At 45.5% G+C, this 21,381-nt stretch overlaps 2 protein-coding genes across 2 annotated transcripts in view; one reads left to right on the plus strand and one right to left on the minus strand.

Moving 5' to 3' along the window:
• Positions 1-7,839, plus strand: part of TM4SF19 (transmembrane 4 L six family member 19) — a 39,925-nt gene extending 32,086 nt beyond the window's left edge. The window contains exon 5 of the mRNA XM_088466842.1: positions 7,011-7,839. Within this exon, the coding sequence (XP_088322968.1) occupies positions 7,011-7,013 (3 nt within the window). The 3' untranslated portion in view covers positions 7,014-7,839. The remainder of the gene's footprint in view (positions 1-7,010) is intronic.
• Positions 1,953-16,761, minus strand: LOC148534416 (sialidase-4-like). Its single transcript, XM_088466841.1, has 3 exons — positions 16,561-16,761; positions 7,004-7,259; positions 1,953-3,034 (listed from the first exon to the last, which is right to left on the minus strand). The coding sequence occupies exons 1-3, from the start codon at positions 16,759-16,761 to the stop codon at positions 1,953-1,955; spliced, it is 1,539 nt and encodes a 512-aa protein (XP_088322967.1).
• Positions 16,762-21,381: the final 4,620 nt, after the last annotated feature.

Genomic DNA, 21,381 nt, shown 5'->3' on the forward strand with positions numbered 1-21,381 from the left:
AAAATGAATTTATTCCATGTTGGAATAAGGCTGTAACATAACAAAATGTGGAAAATGTGAAGCGTTGTGAATACTTTCCAGATGCACTGTATCTACATAAGTCACCGACAGTCTGTTACAGTATGTGCATAACTGTGACTATGGCTGCACATCCACATTGCTGCTAAATAAACCACTCCACTGGTTAAGCACTGGGCTGTTTTGTGACTGTGAGGGATCTGCTTGTGTATTACCCTGCTATTACCATCGCCAATAGTCACAGGTTTTTAACAGTATGGATCACATACTGACTATGGCAGCAGCCATTTTGTGGGCTTAGGCAATATATTTATCAATGCAATGGAATTAGTCACATCACTGAGGTATGAGGTATTATGATGATGCTATTCAACAAAAATATTTCCCACACTTGCCATATTTGTTAGCTCTGTGTGGAAATAATGGGTTTGTATTCCCCGCAGATTACCAATTTCCTCCTCTGAGTAAGCACTTTTCACGAGTTTGAGGAATTGTTTTAGCTTCTGAAGACTTTTATCTTACATAGCAAATGTTATTTTTGTCAGGCTGCTTATCTCATCATTATACAGCAAAAACGATAACCACAGGAAGCAAATTATGTAACTTGCCAATAGTGAATACTAGTGATACTGAGGCTAATTCACGTCTACATATGATATAATCTCCAATGTGTTTAGTGTCATTTTTAATGCACATAAATGGGAGAGAGAATTATATTTATTCTTAGGAAAGTGACATCAAGGCTAGAAACAGTGTATTGTTTATAAATTAATTTTACAGCAGAAGAATCGTTGATCGGTTTTTACTTAAGAGGATGGCTAGATATATATTACGCAGTAATTACTCAATAAAGAGACGTTATCATGTTTGCGTAAAAGTATTATTCATACCTCCCAACTGCACTGATTTTAGCAGAACAGTTCTTATTGGCTAACCATGAAAAGGGGTGGAGTTTATGAATGTGATTATGGTTGGTCAGAAAGTGGGTGTGACTAAATTGAACGGTTTATTTAATTCCAGTTTTTAATGGATAACATTTGGCAGGTATGCTTTCTACATTGCACTACTGGTGTGTTTGTGCACAGGCTGTGGAGGGAAAATAATGTAATCCCTTTGCATTATATATCATTCCTCTGGCTTGGCTTCTGACTCAGCACCAAACTATATTACGCTCATTTCTGGCTACTGCTTTTATGGAAAGATAAACGAAATGACTGTATAGGAGTGGAGAGGGTTAAACTTCCTAGGCTGGGGGCAGACCAGTGTGAGGGATCATGTGATAATTAGGGCCAATGGGTTTTTAGGGTTGTAGGTTATAGCAGGGATATTAGAGATTGTTGGAGGCGGAGTCAGCCTCTTTTGTTCCTGTCTTCCCACCCTCCCTCCCTAAAGTTTATTTTTATGGGCTCTTTTTGATTTGGGTTTGGTGATTGTTTCGTTGGCTATTTTAGGCGGGAAAGAACGGCAGGTTACCTATTAGCACTGTGAATATTTGTTTACTCATTGTTTTGCTCACCTTCGTTGACTCATAAAGTCTGCTGGACCACCCTGCCGGGGGCAGCATCATCACCTTACCGGGTGGGTAGTCAAGATAGAAGGCTTGAGCGTATTGTGTTGTGGTTGGAGTGTTTATAGTGTTAGGCTTGGGCTGTTGTTAGCCGTTCTTTCTTTGCCACCATATTTAAATGAATTTAATTAATATAGTAACTAATTCATTATATGTTTTTAAATAAATAGCTAACAAATTCTGCCAAATACAAGTCTCTGTGTCTTTATTTCAATTAAGTATGTTATTGTCACTGATTCACATGCAGGTCAATCCTCAGACGATGGGAAGTTTAAATGTAGATATTGCCCAGGAGTGAGCATAATATTATATATGGGTGACATGGACAAGTGTCAGGTTTTTCTAGGGATGATTTTATCATTTTCATTTAAGATGTCATACAGTTCCCTTTTATTCTACTTTTGTTCACAGACTGATGGAGAATGGGATTAGGAGGTAGGCTTTGTATGACTTCATACAGGGTAAATATGCTGAATGATATCTGTTCATACGGAGAATGTATGCCATTTTCAAAGAGACATGCAAATGCAACTACTGGAGGGGACCCCATTGCCTCACCATCACCAGAAGTTACTTCTATATATGCCAGGTCTGAGTAGGCACTAGGTCCTTCATATATGATCCAAGGGCCGGTCCAGCTGTCAGCGTCCTTAGGATATGGGCTGAGGTAGACACCCAGGTTCACACGTGTCCGTGCACTGGTAGGATGAGAGTATAGGACCCACGTTGGAGTCTGGAATCTTTGGCTAGTCCTGAGAAGAGTCTCTTGTTGCACTTGTAATTTAAGTAACCCCATTAATGATGGTGATTCTGCACTGACCTGACAACTGTCCCTGCAATTCTCCTTCCCTGGTATCAATTTGCAAAGACTGCTCTCACTGTTTAAATGACATTGTTGTAGCCTGCTTCCAGATTTATTAGGTTGCTGATATACTTGTACCCTCTTGTTATCCCTGTTTCTTACTTGTAACATTTCAGTTTTAGTTATTGCACTCCGTGGCTGTTCAGATAGGAGATTAATGGCATTAAGTCCTGAGAAGAAAGGAAATGGAGCAGGGAAACCAATGACGCTTCCATGGCACCCACTGGGTGTCTCCACCAATTTCTCCACTAGCTGTCCTGGCTGGAAGACAATGCCGCCATCAGAACTCAGAGCCTGCACTCTGAACCCTAGGGGGCTTCTAGCATTACAATACAGGATGTTTGTGCCATCCTCCTCGTCCACTGACACCAGCTGACACTCCACTGTTTGTAGGTTTGGGATGAGTTCTCCAAATGTCCAGGTCTTTCCATGGTCGTCACTGCGAAATGTGAATGCCTGCGGTGTGGTACGGCAGAGCTTCCCAAAACAATCTCTGCAGTTGATGTGATAGGTATAAGCAGGGACAAGGAGACGGCCTGACTTCAGCTGGATGCCATGTCCTGGTCCCAAAGCAAAGGTGGCCCACTCTGAAATACAGAGAAATGTCCATACAGTAATAGTAATTTCCATGGAGCATCATTCTCAAACGCAACAAGTTACATTTCACTCTTGGTAAAGCACTGATCCACAGAGGGCCTGATTCATCACAGATCACAACTGCAACGGCGTATGCAGATCAGTTGATGGTGTGCACTGCGCATGTGTAAGCATCGCAGTGTGTGTGCCTGAGTTAGCATTGTGATCACTCTGCAGTCACTCACGCAGCAAGAAAGTCATCGCAGAGTGAGTGACGGGAGGTCAGCTCTTGGGGGTGCTGATGGGGGAGTGGTCGAGAAACGCAGGCGTGCCTGTCCATTTAAAGGCTGTTGCATGGGCGTGCATAAATTAGCAACTGTGACGGCAGCTTGAGTACTTTCTGCGTGCGACGAGGTTAGCCATTTCTGAGTAAGGTCAGACCTGCTGTAATTGTGCGTGAGGGGCCGATGTTAACCGATGTGTACACAAGACTGCAAGGTATTATGGATGTGAGATAGCGGTAGTGGGCATCCTGGATCCAGGGGGGCCCACACCGCACACCTTGAACCCATGTGTAGTACTTACCTCTCCGGAGTTCCACGATGGCGCTGCAGAAGCAGCGCAAATCACCGGGAAAATGGCACAGCAGCAATTTTCCCGGAACTTTGCGCATGCGCAGTGGATGGTGTCCCCGGTACCAAGACACGGGTGCCATGTTACCGGAGACCTGCACATGCAACGTAGAGGTGTCCCCAGTACAATGGCGTGGACACAATGGCAGAGTCTACTGCACCACATAGAGGTGACTTTCCTGCATGGAGTAGTCTACACATGGGCCCCTCATCTCTCGTAAAACCACCCCTGCCTATAGGTGTATCTACATCTGCATCTCTTACTGTACCTGGCCTCCTGTTGTCTTCCTCTTCCCTCCTCTGTTCCACCTCTCCAATCCTAAAGAGATGTAAGTGTAATACCGGGTACACACTAGATGTCTATAATAATATACGAGATCGGCAGCGGCGGTACCTGGCGGGGTGTGTCGGCAACGGCACGTGCATACACAGTTGCAGATGCCGGCAGCGTTGGAACAACAGCGGGGGCCATGCTGCATTTGGCCGCATGGCCCCCAATAACAATATCGCCCGTTGGACCTGCATGCAGGTCCGCAGGAGGATGCCGCTGATGACGCGCAGGAACACGCATTGTCAGCGACATAGCGGGTACCCACTGGCCGATGTGGACGATATGTCGGCCCAGTTCACCAGATCGGGGAACATATCATCTAGTGTGTAACCAGCTCTTTTTTGTGCTTGTGCAGTGATAAAATGCATCAGTTACATAAAACATATGTGCATCCAACTCTACATGAGACTAGGGGGTAAATTTACTAAGAATCGGGATTGACCCGATTTGCAAAGTGATTCATCTCGGTATAAATCGCCGGAACTCGGGTGATTTTTTTTCCAAATGTACCAACAGGCGATTTGAGGCTAAACGAGTTTGCCGATGGTGATGTACGTCAAGATTCTCGGGTGATTTGTAAGCAAGCTCGAGTGAGTTATGTCACCCTAGATTGCAGTGATTTCTCTCTGCACAACTCTCCTTAGCAAGCAGCCTGCACATATCAGTGAGATATGTGTAAGCTGCTTGTGTTGTACCTGTAAAAAACTGGGTTAATGTTTTAAAAAAATTGACGTGAGGTCCCCCCCCCCAAAAAAACCCCATTTCTTTACAGGTGATCTACACGTACCAGCGGGCCCTAATGCCCTGCATGCTGGTACTTGTGGTTCTCCAAGTACCAGGATGCGGGGGAGGCTTGCTGGGTCCTGTAGTTCCACTGTAAAGACAATGTTGATAATTCTATTTTTAACACTACATATACTCTATCAACCCGCCACCCACCGCCCAGGGGGATAGCCCCGGGCTATCAGCCCAGGCCAGGGGTGCCCTGGAGAGGGGCACCCCTATATCCTTGGAATGGGCTGACTAGCGGTCAGGGCTGATGCTGCGGCTGGGGGGCCTGGTGAAAGGGTAACCAGCCCCCCGCTAGAAAGGGTCCGGAGCTGGTTTTAAATATAGGGGTAACCTCACGCCATTTTGTTTTCTCCCTATATTTAAAACCTGCCCTGTCCCTGCTGCCTGGTGCTGGTTCTTAAATTACAGTGGAACCCTACACATTTTTTCTCCTGTAAGTTTAAGAACCAGGACTGGCTGACAAGTCCGGGGCTGGTTAGTCTTTAGGGGGGGGACCTCACGTTATTTTTTATTTTATTTTTTTTAGAAGATTAACCCTATTTTAACCATTTACAGAAATAAACATACACAAATCACAATGATTTGTGTATGTTTCTGATAATCTCGTAGCTCAGGGGGTTGAGAGATTGAAAAGTGATTTTGGCAGAGAGTTTGCTCCTATTTCACCCGAGCTTGTCGTCCCGATTCTTGGTAAATTTGTATGTATGTTTGAGGTGAAAAGTATTTCCGATTTGGCCCGATGGTGATTTGATTCGAGATTGCTATCTCACCCGAGTTTTACGAGTGAGATGAGCGAAATCTCTCTCTAACCTTTACAAAATTTGCAAGCAGGAAAAAAATGATTAAATCACCCGAGATGGTCATCTCAACATCTCAAATCTTAGTAAATTTACCCCCAGTTGTGATAATTTCAGCATGTATTAAACTGTCACTAAGAGGGACAATTACTACTTTTTTTTTTTTTAAATTTGTGGATAATTCGTTCCCACCTATCAAAACTCATAATCGTATACTACTTTGTCATGCTGCAGTTTACAGTCATTAATATTGGTCATTTTTACTGAATCAACTAATTTAAAATGTAAGTCGTTTTGAGTGGAAAACATATATATAATAAATGTTATTATTATTATTATTATCCTTTATTTATATGACGCCACAAGGGGTCAGTAGCACCTTACAATGTATATAAACACAAAAAAAGTGACACAGTAAAAATCCATGCAGGACAAGGACAATGTTTTATAAATTGACATTAGCCTGAAGTTCATTTTTATAATACCTCACAAAACAACAGAGATCCAATGTCCGTGATCACTACACCCAACTATTCGGGAGATCCTTGCCACTCTCTAGTGGATCATCAACCAGTTTCATCACTCATGAGTGTTAAAACTCGTTGCGTATGATAAATGGTGCTCCAGCCAATCAGCTCCCGACTGTAATTTTTCAAACACATGACAGTTGGGAGCTGATTGGCTGGAGCTCCATTTATCATACACAATGAGCTTTATCACTTGTTGTGAATGATAAAACTCGTTGATAAATGAGGCCCTTAGTATTGTCAGGGTTGGGAGTTTGTGAATTTACGTTATTGGGGGGGATGCATGATGAAAAATGTGAAGGACAGCTCTCTTGGTAAGTGAGTGTGGGAGTGAGGGACTCCTGGCTCCATGACCCAGAAGTCCCACTGGCATCCTTCTGCACATGCGCAGAAGGACGCGCACTGCAGGGGGTGCTGGGAGGGATCCGATTGCGGGGGGGGGGTGTGCTGAGGGATCTAATCAGAATGCGGTCAAACACCCGAAAATTGCATTTTCGTGGGTTTGACTGCATTTCTGGCTTTGCTGCATCCCATCGATGGTATGTTTATGAAGATTGCTTTCATCCTGCATCATTGTTTTTTTTTTTCAATTAGTCTATTAAAGTGGATATGGTAATCCTATAATAAAATCACTCTGATGTATCAAGTAAGAGTGGGGTTGATGTATAAAGTAGTGGAAAAAAAGTAGAGAAGTTGCCCATAGCAACCAATCATCTTCTACCATGCATATGGAATGTACTTGGTAAGTGCTACCTCAAAGCTGATTGGTTGTTATGTTAAACTTCTCCACTGGTTCACTTCCCCACTCTTTTCACAGCTTCATACATCAACCCAAATGTCTCTAGATAACTATCTAACACCATTCAGTATAATGACATACAATATGTTTTCTCATTTGCACCTTTTAGTGACTCCCCGATGACCTTGTTCGTTAAGTCTGTGACATCACTCCAACTTCTGCCTTGATCTGAACTTGTGACATAGCACAGACGCGCCAGGTTACGCCCAGTGATGATCTGGTAGGACTCTGTGGCCCTGCCCAGAACAGCAATAAAGAAAAGGAACATCTGTCCTGTAAAGTCATTGTAGATTGGACATGGGTTCATTGATCGATGTCCAGGAAGGTGGGCTCTCTCCACCGCATACATGTCCTCCCACTGCAGGAATACACAGTGTGCCTTTATTCATTTTTTATTAACATATTAGTGCATATAATGCTATGAAAAGAACATGAATGTATGATAGATCTACTAATACTCTCTGTTATATGAATTGTGCTTCTACAGTGGTAAAACACTCACACTTCAATTACTTCTAATATAGCACTAAAGTTTGCTCATGAAACAATAAATCAGTTCTTATATGTTGTGGACATAAAATAAAAAGAGAAGACATTACATCTGGCCTTTAGTCACATGGATTCCTAATATTTATTTCTTTCCTCACTTTTTTTCCCATGGACTAGAGTAGTAAATACTGTACCTTTTAGTATATACTGTAAGTTCTCACATACATGGCCCTCCTTCCACTTGTTCCTCCCTTAGCCCTATACACAAGCTGTGACTAGGGGTGTGCGAGCTTGCAGGGTGCCTGGAACGGACACTCCTTTGGTCAGCTTGTACAGCTGCCTGGAACATCCTAAGGCCCGCCCCCTCAGGATGCTGTCACGGCGTGAGGCCAGCACAGGTAGTAAAATCAACCTACTCCGTCACTGCCTATACATGACACCTGTGCTCCTTGGCCCTCATTCAGAGCCGTACGCTCTGAGCAGAGCGCACGCTCTGAATGAGGGCCGCCCTCCATAAAAATGGAGCGTCCTCCTGGACGCTCGTATAGCTGTGGGTCACCACCCACAGCCTATACGAGCGTGCAGTTTCATGGCCGCGATGGTCGTGACCATCGCGACCATCGAAACTGCGAGCCGGAGCCTGCGGTTGAGGTTTTCAACCGCAAGGCCCAGAGTGATTTTGGCTCTATCAGAGCCAAAATCACTCCCACTGACATCACTAGCTCCCTCCGTCGTGCGCATGCTCAGTGCAGACCATCGACCCACTTGCGAGAGGGTCTGAATCAGGGCCCTTGTCTTTTGTCTCCAAGGGGTACAATCTATTAAATATCGAAAATGTAGCACCTGTTTCGAAGATTTTCGATGCAAAGCTGTAATGTCAGAGGGGGTCTATTCATCAATACATAAATAGCGATAATTATGTTTTAAACTCGCTGCAAGTTTAAACAACAATTGGGAAGCATTCATCGCGCCTCATTGCCTAAAGTATCACTTCCGAAGAGCTGCTCTTTTTGTGGAGTCAGGTTTTCGTAATTGTGATATTTTTCCTCTGCAGCTAAAGTGTCCATAAGGACTTCCCCAAACTGAGCAAGCGGAGTCACCCCCCACCACCAACCACGCTAACCCTGCCGCTATCTGTAATAACCATAGACCTCTGTTCCCCTGACAGCAGTTTCTGTCCGCCCCTGCCAGTCTCTGTCGTGGCCCCCCCCCACTGCCTATGTCTGTCCGAGCACCTTATCCGCCGGTGTCTTCCCCCACATCCTTTTACCTGTCTCCTTGCAGTGGAGTCTGGCCGGTAAGAGCAGCTGAGGTCAGCCGGAAGCAGTGTAGGGGACAATGGACTGAGGTGCTGCCGGAGCTCTCAGCTCCTGGAGTTATGCAGATACAGCAGGGAGGGATCTGAATAGATGCCTCTGCTGGCTGCAGAGGCTGCTGTGTAAATCTTCACAGGCTGCCATGCCATCTCAGGATGACATACTGTAACACCACCAAGTTCCGAAAAAAAAATGCTTTTTCAGATCTTGATGAACGGCCCTGACAATTTATACAAAAGTAAGTGTAAGTGTTAATTTTCACCTGCTTTTATATTTAATTACGTAATGATGAATAGACCCCATAATTTCCCCAAATCACGCCTGACATACTGCTCAAAAATTTATATGACTCCTGTCGACTTATCTCGGTTAGTTCTTATCAGGAATTATTTTTGAATGTATATCATAGAACATATATTTGCCCACACCGTAGTTTCCTGATGGGTTCCTTGATCTCGCATGCATGTCTCCGTTGTGGGGAAGATAACGCAGATATTATCCACTGTCTGTGGTCTTGCCCCCTTGTTAGAGTTTTTTGGTTAAGGGTTCCCTCTGGATAATTTAGTTAATTTTGTGCCATTTGACCCTACATGGGCAATATTGGGTATTTTCCCCCAAGACCAATATATATCAAAGGGATGTCGCAAACTACTGTTGGCAATTAGCGCAGCCGCTAAGAAACCTATTCTGCAGGTTTGGAGCCAACCAGGCACCCCCCCCCCTTTTCATTATTTAAAGAAAAGTTATTTTACTTGTTCCAAATGGATTGGGTGGAGGCTTCTTTGGGCAAAGAATCCAGAGTGGCTAAATTGTTTGAGATATGGGAGAGCTATATTTCTACACTTCCAGTAGCTACACAACTTATCAAATGTTTTTCTTCTTCCTCATGGTACCTCATGCGTTTGCTTGATAATGATCCCCCAGTGGCCCAATAGATGTGTTCCACACAGCGCGTCCCTTACTTTTATTATTTATATTACCTATATTACTTTTATTATTTACACTCTCAATACATTGTTATTCACAATTTGTATCATATATACACCGATATTCTGTTAGTTCAGTTTGAAAATGCTTGCTACTTTGTGTCCATATACTTATATTTGACTTAATGTTGAATTGTTTGTTTACATGTTTCTGACCTAATAAAAAGAATTTAAAAAAATAATAATAATTTCCTGAATTGAGTGAAAGATAAATTATCCACTCATCCAGCGGTCGCTGACAGCTGATATTCTACAGGGCTAAGGAGCAATGCAACTTCCAAAGCAGCCAAATAGAGCTTGCATAAATTACGCAACAGACTCTCACCCCTAAACCTGCAGTCAGTGACCCTCCCACTGCAGGGAGAAGAAATTATGTCACCCCCAAAAAAAATAAAAAACAACTTTATAGAAAATGTTTTCTGCAGTTTTATGATTCCCATTGTGGGACAAATGATAACGGCGCCATGGATCTGGCGATATGTTTAGAAGATGCAAGGCAAAACCGTAAGTGTAACTAATAAGGGAACAGGGGGAAGGAGAATGTATAAACCCGCCGCACAGGTAGAACTACTGTTTGAATATCAAAAAAGGGAAAAATGAAAAAAAAACTTGTAAATAAGTAGAATATCTTCACGTGTTTCCTCTATTAATTAAACAATTTAGTCCAAATAGGAATTGTGGTGGTGCTACTCAGAGTAACAGACAGTAGTTTCAAAAAGGAGAAGGTCTGTTTGACATGCCAAGACTCTATTATGGAGCACTCTTATAGCCAAAGATAGCATAGTGTCGCATAAAACATAACATTTATTACTCCAAAGGAATATTAAACTTGACTTACAGAACAAACATCTGAGACAAAAGGTACAAGGTGTAAGCAGGGCCGGTTCTAGACATTGTGGAGCTCAGGGCGAAAGTTCACAGTTGCACCCCCCCCTCCCCAAAAAAACAACAACTTTTTGTAGATGACGTTCCTCTGCCAGCGCTGAATGCACACGCGCTTCCAGAATGGGGGCGTGTCCTTGCAGAACACCCCCAATTCATCACACTGTGGGGCGCGACCTCTCCTCTTGTGGCGAATAATTGCCATGTGCAGTAATGCGCCTTACACAGTAATGTCCTTTATAAATACATTATGCCACACGCAGTAATGCCCTGTATAACACATTATGCCACACGCAGTAATGCCCTGTATAACACATTATGCCACACACAGTAATGGCCTTTATAACACATTATGCCACATGCAGTAATGGCTTTTATAACACATTATGCCACATGCAGTAATGGCTTTTATAACACATTATGCCACATGCAGTAATGGCTTTTATAGCACATTATGCCACATGCAGTAATGCCCTGTATAATACATTATGCCACATGCAGTAATGCCCTGTATAATACAGTATCCCCAATTCAAATTACGCCACACATTAGTCCCTTATGCATGTTATGACACACAGTGGTGCCCCTTTTACACAATGCCCAAATTAGTGCCCCTTATACACAAGGCCCACAGTACTGAGTAGTAGTGCCCCTAATACAATGCCCACAGTAGTAGTGCCCCCATTAGTAGTGCCCCAGTAATAATGCCCCCATTAGTAGTGCCCCAATAATAATACCCCCTATAGTAGTGCCCACAGTAGGAATGCCTCCTATAGTAGTGCCCAAAGTTGGAATGCCCCCATTAGTGCCCCATATAGTAGTGCCCCCAGTAGGAATGCCCCCTTATAGACATCTCCCCAGTAGTAATGCCCCCTTATAGACATGCCCCCTTATAGACATGCCCCCAGTAGAAATGCCCCCTTATAGACATGCTCCCAGTAGTAATGCCCCCTATAAACATGCCCCCAGTAATAATGTCCCTTATAGACATGCCCCCTTATGGATATGCCCCCCTATAGACATGCTCCCAGTAGTAATGCCCCCCTATAGACATGCCCTCAGTAGTAATGTCCCTTATAGACATGCCCCAGTAGTAATGCCCCCCTATAGACATGTCCCCAGTAGTAATGCCTCTTATAGACATGCTCCCAGTAGTAATGCCCCTTATAGACATGCTCCAAGTAGTAATGCCCCTTATAGACATGCTCCCAGTAGTAATGCCCCCTATAGACATGTCCCCAGTAGTAATGCCCCTTATAGACATGCTCCCAGTAGTAATGCCCCCCTATAGACATGTCCCCAGTACTAATGCCCCTTATAGACATGCTCCCAGTAGTAATGCCGTCCTATAGACATGTCCCCAGTAGTAATGCCCCTTATAGACGTGCCATCAGTAGTAATGCCCCCTTATAGACATGCCCCCAGTAGTAATGCCCCCATGCCTCCCTTCTGAAAAATACAAACACAATACTTACCTTAGGCCCCGCTCCTGCGTCCGCTGCCGTCCGGTCCGACCACAGATCCACCACAGATCTATGAGAGACGTCATGACGTCCCTCCCATAGTGCTCTCTGCTGGATCCGGAGCTCTGGAGTGAGCTCCAGCTCCACGGATCTATGGGAGAGACGTCCCTCCCATAGTGCTCTATGCGGGAGCCGGAGCTCTGGAGTGAGCTTAGGCTGTTTCTGCAGGGAGGGAGCCTGGTGCCCGCTGATAACAAATATCAGCGGGCGCCCGGCGCTGTTTTTTTTTTATTATGGTTTTTATTTTATTTTTTTACCTTCTGGGGACTCAGTGGTGCTCTCTAGGGGCCGGCGCCCCGGGCGACTGCCCTGTTAGCCCACCCCTAGAACCGCCACTGGGTGTGAATGTTATATAGATGGGATAGGAGGGATCATTCCTCTTGGGGCGGCGAAATATGACAAACAATTCTTAAAGCATATACACAATTACAGACAGAAATACATATAACAAAAAAGACAATTCTCTAGTGTTAATAATTTTGACGGTATTGAAGCCTATGGCGGATATAGAAATAGCTGGAGGAGCATGAGTTGGTTGTCTTTATGACTTGACAGCCCCTTTTATATGTGATGTAGTCGGCATCCTGGTGCACACAATGCCTGTGGTCAGAATCCCAGTGCCGGAATCAGTGGTGGTTCTAGGGGCGGGTTAACAGGGCTGTTGCCCGGCGCGCCGGCCCCTAGAGGGCGCCACTGAGTCCCCAGAAGGGAAAAAAAAATCCCATAAGAAAAAATAAACCGCACCGCAGGGAGGCTCCATTTGCCGGGCGCCCACTGATATTTGTTATCAGCTGGCACTTGGCTCCCTCCCTGCAGTGGCAGCCGAAAGCCGGAGCTCACTCCTGAGCTCTGGCTCCAGCAGAGAGCACTATGGGAGGGACGTCATGACGTCTCTCCCATAGATCCGTGGTGGAGCTGTGGTCGGACCGGACAGCAGCGGACGGAGGAGCGGGGCCTAAGGTAAGTATTGTGTTTGTAATTTTTATTGTATTTTTTTTTTTCAAAAGGGAGGCATGGGGGCATGGCTATAGGGAGGCATTACTACTGGGGGCATGGCTATAGGGGAGCATTACTACAGGAGGCATGGCTATAGGGGGGCATTACTACTGGGGGCATGGCTATAGGGGGCATTAGAACTAGGGGCATGGCTATAGGGGACATTACTACTGGGGGCATGGCTATAGGGGACATTACTACTGGGGGCATGGCTATAGGGGGACATTACTACTGGGGGCATGGCTATAGGGAGACATTACTACTGGGGGCATGGCTATAGGGAGACATTACTACTGGGGGCATGGCTATAGGGTGGCATTACTACTGGGGGCATGGCTATAGGGAGACATTACTATGGGGGGCATGGCTATAGGGGGGCATTACTACGGTGGGCATGGCTATAGGGGGGCACTACTACGGGGGGCATGGCTATAGGGGGGCATTACTACAGGGGGCATATCTATAGGGGGGCATTACTACGTGGGGTATGGCTATAGGGGACATTACTACGGGGGGCATGGCTATAGGGGACATTACTACGGGGGCATGGCTATAGGGGACATTACTACTGGGGCATGGCTATAGGGTGGCATTACTACGGGGGGCATGGCTATAGGGTGGCATTACTACTGGGGGCATGGCTATAGGGGGGCATTACTACTGGGGCATGGCTATAGGGGGCATTACTACTGGGGGCATGGCTATAGGGGGCATTACTACTGGGGGCATGGCTATAGGGGGGCATTACTACTGGGGCATGGCTATAGGGGGCATTACTACTGGGGGCATGGCTATAGGGGGCATTCCTACTGGGGGCACTACTATAGGGGGCACTACTGTGGACACTACTATAGGGGGCAATACTACTTTGGTTACTACTATAGGGAGCATTCCTACTGTGGGCGCTACTATAGGGGGCATTACTGTTGGGGGCAATACTACTGGGGGCACTACTATAAGGGACTTTACAAAAGGGGGCATTAACACTGGGGGCATTACCACTGTGGGCACTACTAATGAGGGCACTGCATGGGGGGCACCACTACCGGGGCCATTGTGTAAGGGGCACCACTACTGTGAGCATTGTGACAGGGGCACTACTACTGTGGGCATTGTATCAGGGGCACCACTACTGTGGGCATTGTATAATGGGCACTACTACTGTGGGCATTGTATCAAGGGCACTACTACTGTGGGCCTTGTGTATGATGGCCACTAATTTGGGCATTGTGTAAAAGGAGCACCACTATGTGTCATAACATGAATAAGGGACTAATGTGTGGTGTAATTTGAATTGGGGATAATGTATTATAAAGGGAATTACTGTGTGTCGCATACTGTATTATAAAGGGAATTACTGTGTGTGGCATAATGTATTATACAGGGCATTACTGCCTGTGGCATTATGTGTTATACAGGTTCTTACTGCGTATGGCATAATGTGTTATACAGGGCATTACTGTGTGTGGCATAATGTGCTATAAAGGCCATTACTGTGTGTGGCATAAAGCGTTATAAAGGCCATTACTGCATGTGGCATAAAGCGTTATACAGGGCATTACGGCTTGTGGCATAATGTGTTATAAAGGCCGTTACTGCGTGTGGCATAATGTTTTATAAAGGGCATTACTGCATCTGGCATAATGTGTAAAACAGGGCATTACTGCGTGTGGCATAATGTGTTCATAAAGGGCATTACTGTGTAAGGCGCATTATTCGCCACGAGGGGAGAGCTTGGGGGCAGCCCAACACCTTCATAAGTGCTGGGCACGCCCCACAGTGTGATGATTTGGGGGTGTTCCGCAAGGACATGCTCCCTTCGGGAAGCGCGTGCGCTTTCAGCGCGTGTAGAGGAATGCCATCTAAAAAAAGTCTTGGTTTTTTTTTTTGGGGGGGGGCAACTGTGAACTTTCGCCCTGAGCTCCGCAATGTCTAGAACCAGCCCTGGCAGGAATCCCGATAGTGGTCAGAATCTCGGTTCCAGAATCCTGATGGCTGCTATCCCGATGGTGAGGGTTAGGGGGAGGCTTAGGGTTAGACACTAGGGGGAGGGTTAGGGTGAGGCTGTGGTGGGGAGGGTTAGGGCTATGCTGTGGGAGGGGAGGTTTAGGGCTATGCTGTGGGGAGGGGGAGGGTTAGGGTGAGGCTGTGGGGGGGAGGGATAGGGTGAAGCTACTGGAGGGGAGGGTTAGGCTGTGGGGGCAGGGTTAGGCTGCCAAAGTGGAAGATTAAGGTTATGCTGTGGGAGGCGACGGTTGGGGTTATTCTGCGGGAGGGGTGGGTTAAAGTTAAGCTGCGGGAGGGGTGGGTTAGGATTATGCTGCGGGAGGGGTGGGTTGGGTTTATGCTGTGGGAGGGGTGGGTTAAGGTTAGGCTGCGGGAGGGATGGGTTAGGATTATGCTGCGGGAGGGGTGGGTTAAGGTTAGGCTGTGGGAGGGGTGGGTTAGGGTTATGCCGCGGGAGGGGAGGGTTAGGGTTATGCTGCAGGAGGGGAGGGTGAGGGATATGCTATGGGAGGGGAGGGTTAGGGTTATGCTGTGGGAGGGGAGGGTGAGGGTTATGCTGCAGGAGGGTTAGGGTTATGCTGCGGGAGGGGAGGGTTAAGGTAAGGCTGTGGAGTGCAGGGTTAGGGTTAGCTGCCGAAATGGAAGGTTAGGGTTAGGCTGTGTGGGGGGGGGGGGGGGTTAGGGTTAGGCTGCCGAAGTGGAAGGTTAGGGTTAGGCTACGGGAGGGGATGTTTAGGGTTATGCCGCGGGAGGAGTGGGTTAGGGTTATACTGCGGGAGGGGTGGGTTAGGGTTCGACTGCGGGAGGGGTGGGTTAGGGTTATGCTGCAGGAGGGGTGGGTTAGGATTATGCTGCAGGAGGGGTGGGTTAGGGTTATGCTGCGAGGTTATGCTGCGGGAGGGGTGGGTTAGTAGAAGGGTTAGAATACTTACCTGCATGCATCAGGATTTCCACCATCAGAATTCTGACCGCCGACATTCAGTGCCGGGATCACGTACCCAACTCCGTTATACAAGGATATGTGAGGCGTATAGCACTGCATTTTTAGTAATTTGTGTTTATCTTATGCTTATTACAATTGTATCCAAGTCAGTTTAATGACACTAATACTATACGCTCGCCATTACCTGGTGCACAGGCTCTGCAAGTGCCAAACTACCTACAGTACTCTGCCTTTAACTTGCCATTGTATGCCCTACAAGATAGTGAGCTGCCCTACCCTCACCCCACTTCTTTCCTTTTCTGTCATTTTATTGTTTCTAAATCTGGAAAATTATTGTCTTAGATAATGACTATGTCAAAACGATGCTCTTTCTGCGTTCATCACCTCTTCTCCAATCATTTACAATAACTGTTCATATCCTTTGTCATGCACTGTTACATTTATCCTGTGATATCTTGTTTTGAGCCATAATAAAAAATAGTTTGATAAAAGATAATGACTGCGCGCCCCCTCTGACCTCCACGTAGCTGTGGTAAAAGGTGCCACGGCGTAATACCAGCAGATTAGCATGGGCATCATCCGCACTAAACCTCTCTTCTGCGAATGCCAAAAGTGTTGACCAGCGTGGGATGTACAGGAGGGCTGGGACGCGATACGTCACTCCATTCTTCTCTCTCTCAAACAGGACTGTCCGAGCAGGAACATGACGGGACCCCATAACAACTGAAACTGTTAAAAAAACAAATGCAGCTGTCAAAACACTCTTTAATGCCTCATTTGCATCCAAACTACCTCACGTCTCCTCTAATCTTCCTCTGACTGGTCGCATGTTACGTAGCATCTGATAGGTTGCTATGGGTAACATCTCCACTTCTAAAAACTCTCACTTTAGTAATTATACATCCAAGACTTTTCCCTGCTCTGAAACTCACTACCGCACTCTATCAGCCTCTCTATCAGCCTCTCTATCATGGTTTCAATGTGCTCTGAAATCATCTGTTTATTAACGCCTTCCAGCTTTTCCCAATCTTATCTCATACTCTCTATCCTCCCTCCTCATCTCTTGCTCATTCCCCACCCAATTATACCTCTCTAAGGGCTCTATTTACTACAATCCGCATATTGAATGCGGATTGTAGTGTGATATTACCGAGTGAATTCGCATTGCGAATTCAGGCAATATCACAGGGATTTACTATAAATCCCTTGCAGGGACAGAGCTTGCGATAAAGCTCTGTCCCTGCGGATCCCATCCGCACTCTAGTCGCGGTATTTTCGGAAAAAATACCGCGACTAAGAGCCCGCGCATGCGCCGACCGACCACCGCTACTACCCCCCACCGACGCTAAGCCCCCCCAGGCGCTAAGCCCCGCCCCCCGCGATCGCGGACCCCCGCGACCCCCCCCTCCCTTCATTACACTTACCTGCATCCTCCTGGCCTCCGGTGGTCTTCTCCGGGCTTCCCGATCAGGTGATCTCCCATACTGCACTGGGGCCTGATCACCTGATGACCGGGCCCCAGTGCACTGTGGGAGACCAGCTGACCGGAGAGGAGCCTTCACCGGAGGCCCGATCACCGGTCCCTGGATTCAGGTAAGTAAAAAAAAAATGGTTTAATTTTTTTATTTCTTTTTTTTACAGCAATCAGCTTGTGGTCTGCTTAGACCACATAGCTGATTACTGGTACCGGCTCCCGCCTCTGCTCTCCCCGTTAGAGCAGAGTGGGAGCCCTGTAACCGGGGGAGACCCTGGATAACGCCACCTCCACCTATGGGAAATGCGATCTGCTTTACTAAAAATAAGTGATACTGGGGGTTTTAGTAGAATTTTACTAATTCTACTCCAATTGCCCTGTAATAACTACAGGTGAAACTAAAATAATGTGAAAAGGGTGTGAAAACACCCTTTTTCACTTTATTTTAGTAAAAATAATGTTAATAAATAGAGCCCTTACTCTTATTACTTACATGTACACTGTTTCCATTACAGTCCTCACTGTCTCTTATTATCCTGTATATGTACACTGTTTCCATTATAGTCCTCTGGCCTCTCTGTCTCATATTATCCTGTACACCCCCCTCTGTCTGCTAAGTACATGTACACTGTATCCTATTATCCTGTACTTGAAAACATTGCACTGCTCTGTGTCCTATTATTCTTTACCTGCACACTGTATTCATTACACTCCTCCCTGTCTCATATCATCCTGGACTGTCCCTGTACAGTACACTGTTGGCCTGATTCAGCAAGCAACGCAAGTGAGAGAACTCACGGTGCGAGCCGATGTTTGCGATCTGTGCATGCGTATGCATAGCATTGTGCATGCGCGAACAGGTTGCTGAGTACAGTAAGGGCTCTCTCACAGTACGCAGGGAGCCCGCAGAGACCTACGATGTTGATTGACAGGAAGTGCCGTTTGTGGGTTGTAACAGGGGGGTGGTCGGCTGAACGCAGGCGTGTCTGTGCGTTCGCACTCTGTTACAGGGGCGTGCATAAATTAATCTCAATGGTGCCGCACGCAGCCTGGCGCCTCTCTGCATGCAGGAATCTCTCAAATCTTGCGGCAGGGTCAGGTCTATAATTAGCTTACACTCAGATTTGATGGCACTCGATGTTCACGAAGTGTACGCTGTCAATCACGGCATAGGTGGGCGGCTTTACGTTTTGCTGGGTGTCTGCTTCTTGTGCTGCGGTCTCCGTGCATATGCAATGATTAGCATATTCTCGCAGCGGCTGGGTGTGTGTGTCTGCTAGCATGCGTTCCTTGCTGAATCAGGCCCTGTATGCATTACACTCTTGACTCCTATTACCCTGTACATCAGGGGTTCCCAACTATGGTCCTCAAGGCACACTGACAGTCCAGGTTTTAAGGATAGCCATAGTTGAGCACAGGTGACTTAATTAGTACCTTAGTTATATTGATTTAACCATATGTGCTTAAGCATGGATATCACTAAAACCAGGACTGTTAGTGTGTTTTACGGACCGAGATTGGGAATCACTTCTGTACATTGTCAAAACTGGATTATTAGCTGAGACAAGATCAGTTTAAAATTGAAGCGTGCGCGACGCCATCTTGCAAATGTAAGCTAGACTCCAGTTTAGAAACAAGAATCTGCAAGACGCCATTTTATGACCAACGTCATTTCAAGTTACAATTCAGGAGCTAAGAACAGATGGCAATGTTAATCTACCAAGGGCAACTAGAAAACAAACTTTCTGAGTAAAAGTAAATAGAAATAGACAATGGGTAGTTTTACATACAAATTGGGAATCCCTGGATGCAGATAAAGTAAAGTTGTGGCAATTGTAATATAATCCAGGCATTGATATACTCAATTGGATTTGTCTGAATCCTAGACAGGATGGCCCCAAATTTCACAGCTTGAGGTGATAATACATTTGCATTCCACACTAGAGTCTAGGAGAACAAAATAGGTTTTTCCCTTTGAACACAGGAAAGGTGGGAGGGCCTGTTGACAGGACATGTAGAACTATCTGGCCCAGCATGCTAAAATGTTAGAGACAAATGCACTCATCTTCATACACACATTAAATATGTCTTTATACCAAACCCTGAATACCAACACATTTCATATTCACTCATAAGGTTCCATAAGCATCAAAATGTATGATCCAAATTGGTTAAGTTAGTTTAAATAATGAGAAATAAAGGTTTTTGATAACTAAGGTATTAAACATGATAAGCAAGTTGTGTTTGGTCTTGTTCTGATGCGTACGCTTTTTACAGCATTCCGGTATTATCGGTGGAGAGATCGCCTCATGCAAACTCAAGTTATGGATCGCAGAACCTACAAGCAACAAAATGTTTAAACTGTTGGAATGTACAGAAGGTGTTACTAGAAAGATTCCCCTGCTGTTAGAGGCAGGAAGAGTCTATTTGAAACAGCCTGTTAAATGTGCTGTAACATATGCTTCTCCTCTGGGAACCAATTACATCAGCAGGAAATTTCCCCTTTGTCCTGTTTTAGTCTGGAGGGGATAAATACATGTGCCCGAATACTGGTTTTTTAGTCAATGCTGAAGGTTGTATGAACTGAGGGTCTCTAGTCTGAGGTCTATCTCTGGGTCCGGAGGCGCAGCGTATGTATACTGTACTTGGATCTGTAATATTTCCTTTTACGCCTAAATTGTGTATGTATCAATTGCGTGTAACTGACTGTACTTTTACCTGAATAATACTTGTGCGTTGGAACCACAGATTCCACTCATGTCTTTATTTGCAGTCAGACTGCGTACGCAAATTAGCGTTATTCTTAGAGGTTTATAGGAAGGATATTTAGAAGGTATAGGCAGGGGTATATAGAGGTTCATTTTTAAATCAACAACATGTACACTGTATCCATTACACTCCTCTATATCTCCTTTTATCAGCTGTACTTCTACACTGTAGCCATTACACTCCCTTCTGTCTCCTATTATACTGTACCTGTACACTGTATGCATTACACTCCTCTCTGTCATCTATTATCCTGTACCTGTACATTGTATGCATTACACTCTTCTCTGTCTCCTATTATCCTGTACATGTACACTGTATGCATTACATTCCCTTCTGTCTCCTATTATACTGTACATGTACACTGTATGCATTACACTCCCTTCTGTCTCCTATTATCCTGTACCTGTACACTGTATGCATTACACTCCCCTCTGTCTCCTATTATCTTGTACATGTACACTGTATGCATTACACTCCCTTCTGTCTCCTATTATCCTGTACCTGTACACTGTATGCATTACACTCCTCTCTGTCTCCTATTATCCTGTACCTGTACACTGTAGCCATTACACTCCCTTCTGTCTCCTATTATACTGTACCTGTACACTGTATGCATTACACTCCCCTCTGTCATCTATTATCCTGTACCTGTACACTGTATGCTTTACACTCCCTTCTGTCTCCTATTATCCTGTACCTGTACACTGTATGCATTACATTTCCTTCTGTCTCCTATTATCCTGTACCTGTACACTGTATGCATTACACTCTTCGCTGTCTCCTATTATCCTGTACCTGTACACTGTATGCATTACACTCCTCTCTGTCATCTATTATCCTGTACCTGTACACTGTATGCATTACACTCCCTTCTGTCTCCTATTATCCTGTACATGTACACTGTATGCATTACACTCCCTTCTGTCTCCTATTATCCTGTACACTGTATGCATTACACTCCTCTCTGTCATCTATTATCCTGTACCTGTACACTGTATGCTTTACACTCCCTTCTGTCTCCTATTATACTGTACCTGTACACTGTATGCATTACATTCCCTTCTGTCTCCTATTATCCTGTACATGAACACTGTA

Source organism: Taudactylus pleione, unplaced genomic scaffold (genome assembly GCF_031769625.1).
Source record: "Taudactylus pleione unplaced genomic scaffold, aTauple2 ptg000066l, whole genome shotgun sequence".
Taxonomy (NCBI): Eukaryota; Metazoa; Chordata; class Amphibia; order Anura; family Myobatrachidae; genus Taudactylus; species Taudactylus pleione.

What these genes read in the sequence shown, in the direction of transcription:
- LOC148534416 (XM_088466841.1), bottom strand. Translation starts at nt 16,761, where the DNA reads ATGGGGTCCCGTCATGTTCCTGCTCGGACAGTCCTGTTTGAGAGAGAG. An exon ending in TTTACCACAGCTACGTGGAG is followed by an intron (nt 7,260 to 16,560) that starts GTCAGAGGGGGC and finishes GTATTCCTGCAG; the next exon opens with TGGGAGGACATGTATGCGGT. An exon ending in CATCGGGGAGTCACTAAAAG is followed by an intron (nt 3,035 to 7,003) that starts GTGCAAATGAGA and finishes TCTGTATTTCAG; the next exon opens with AGTGGGCCACCTTTGCTTTG.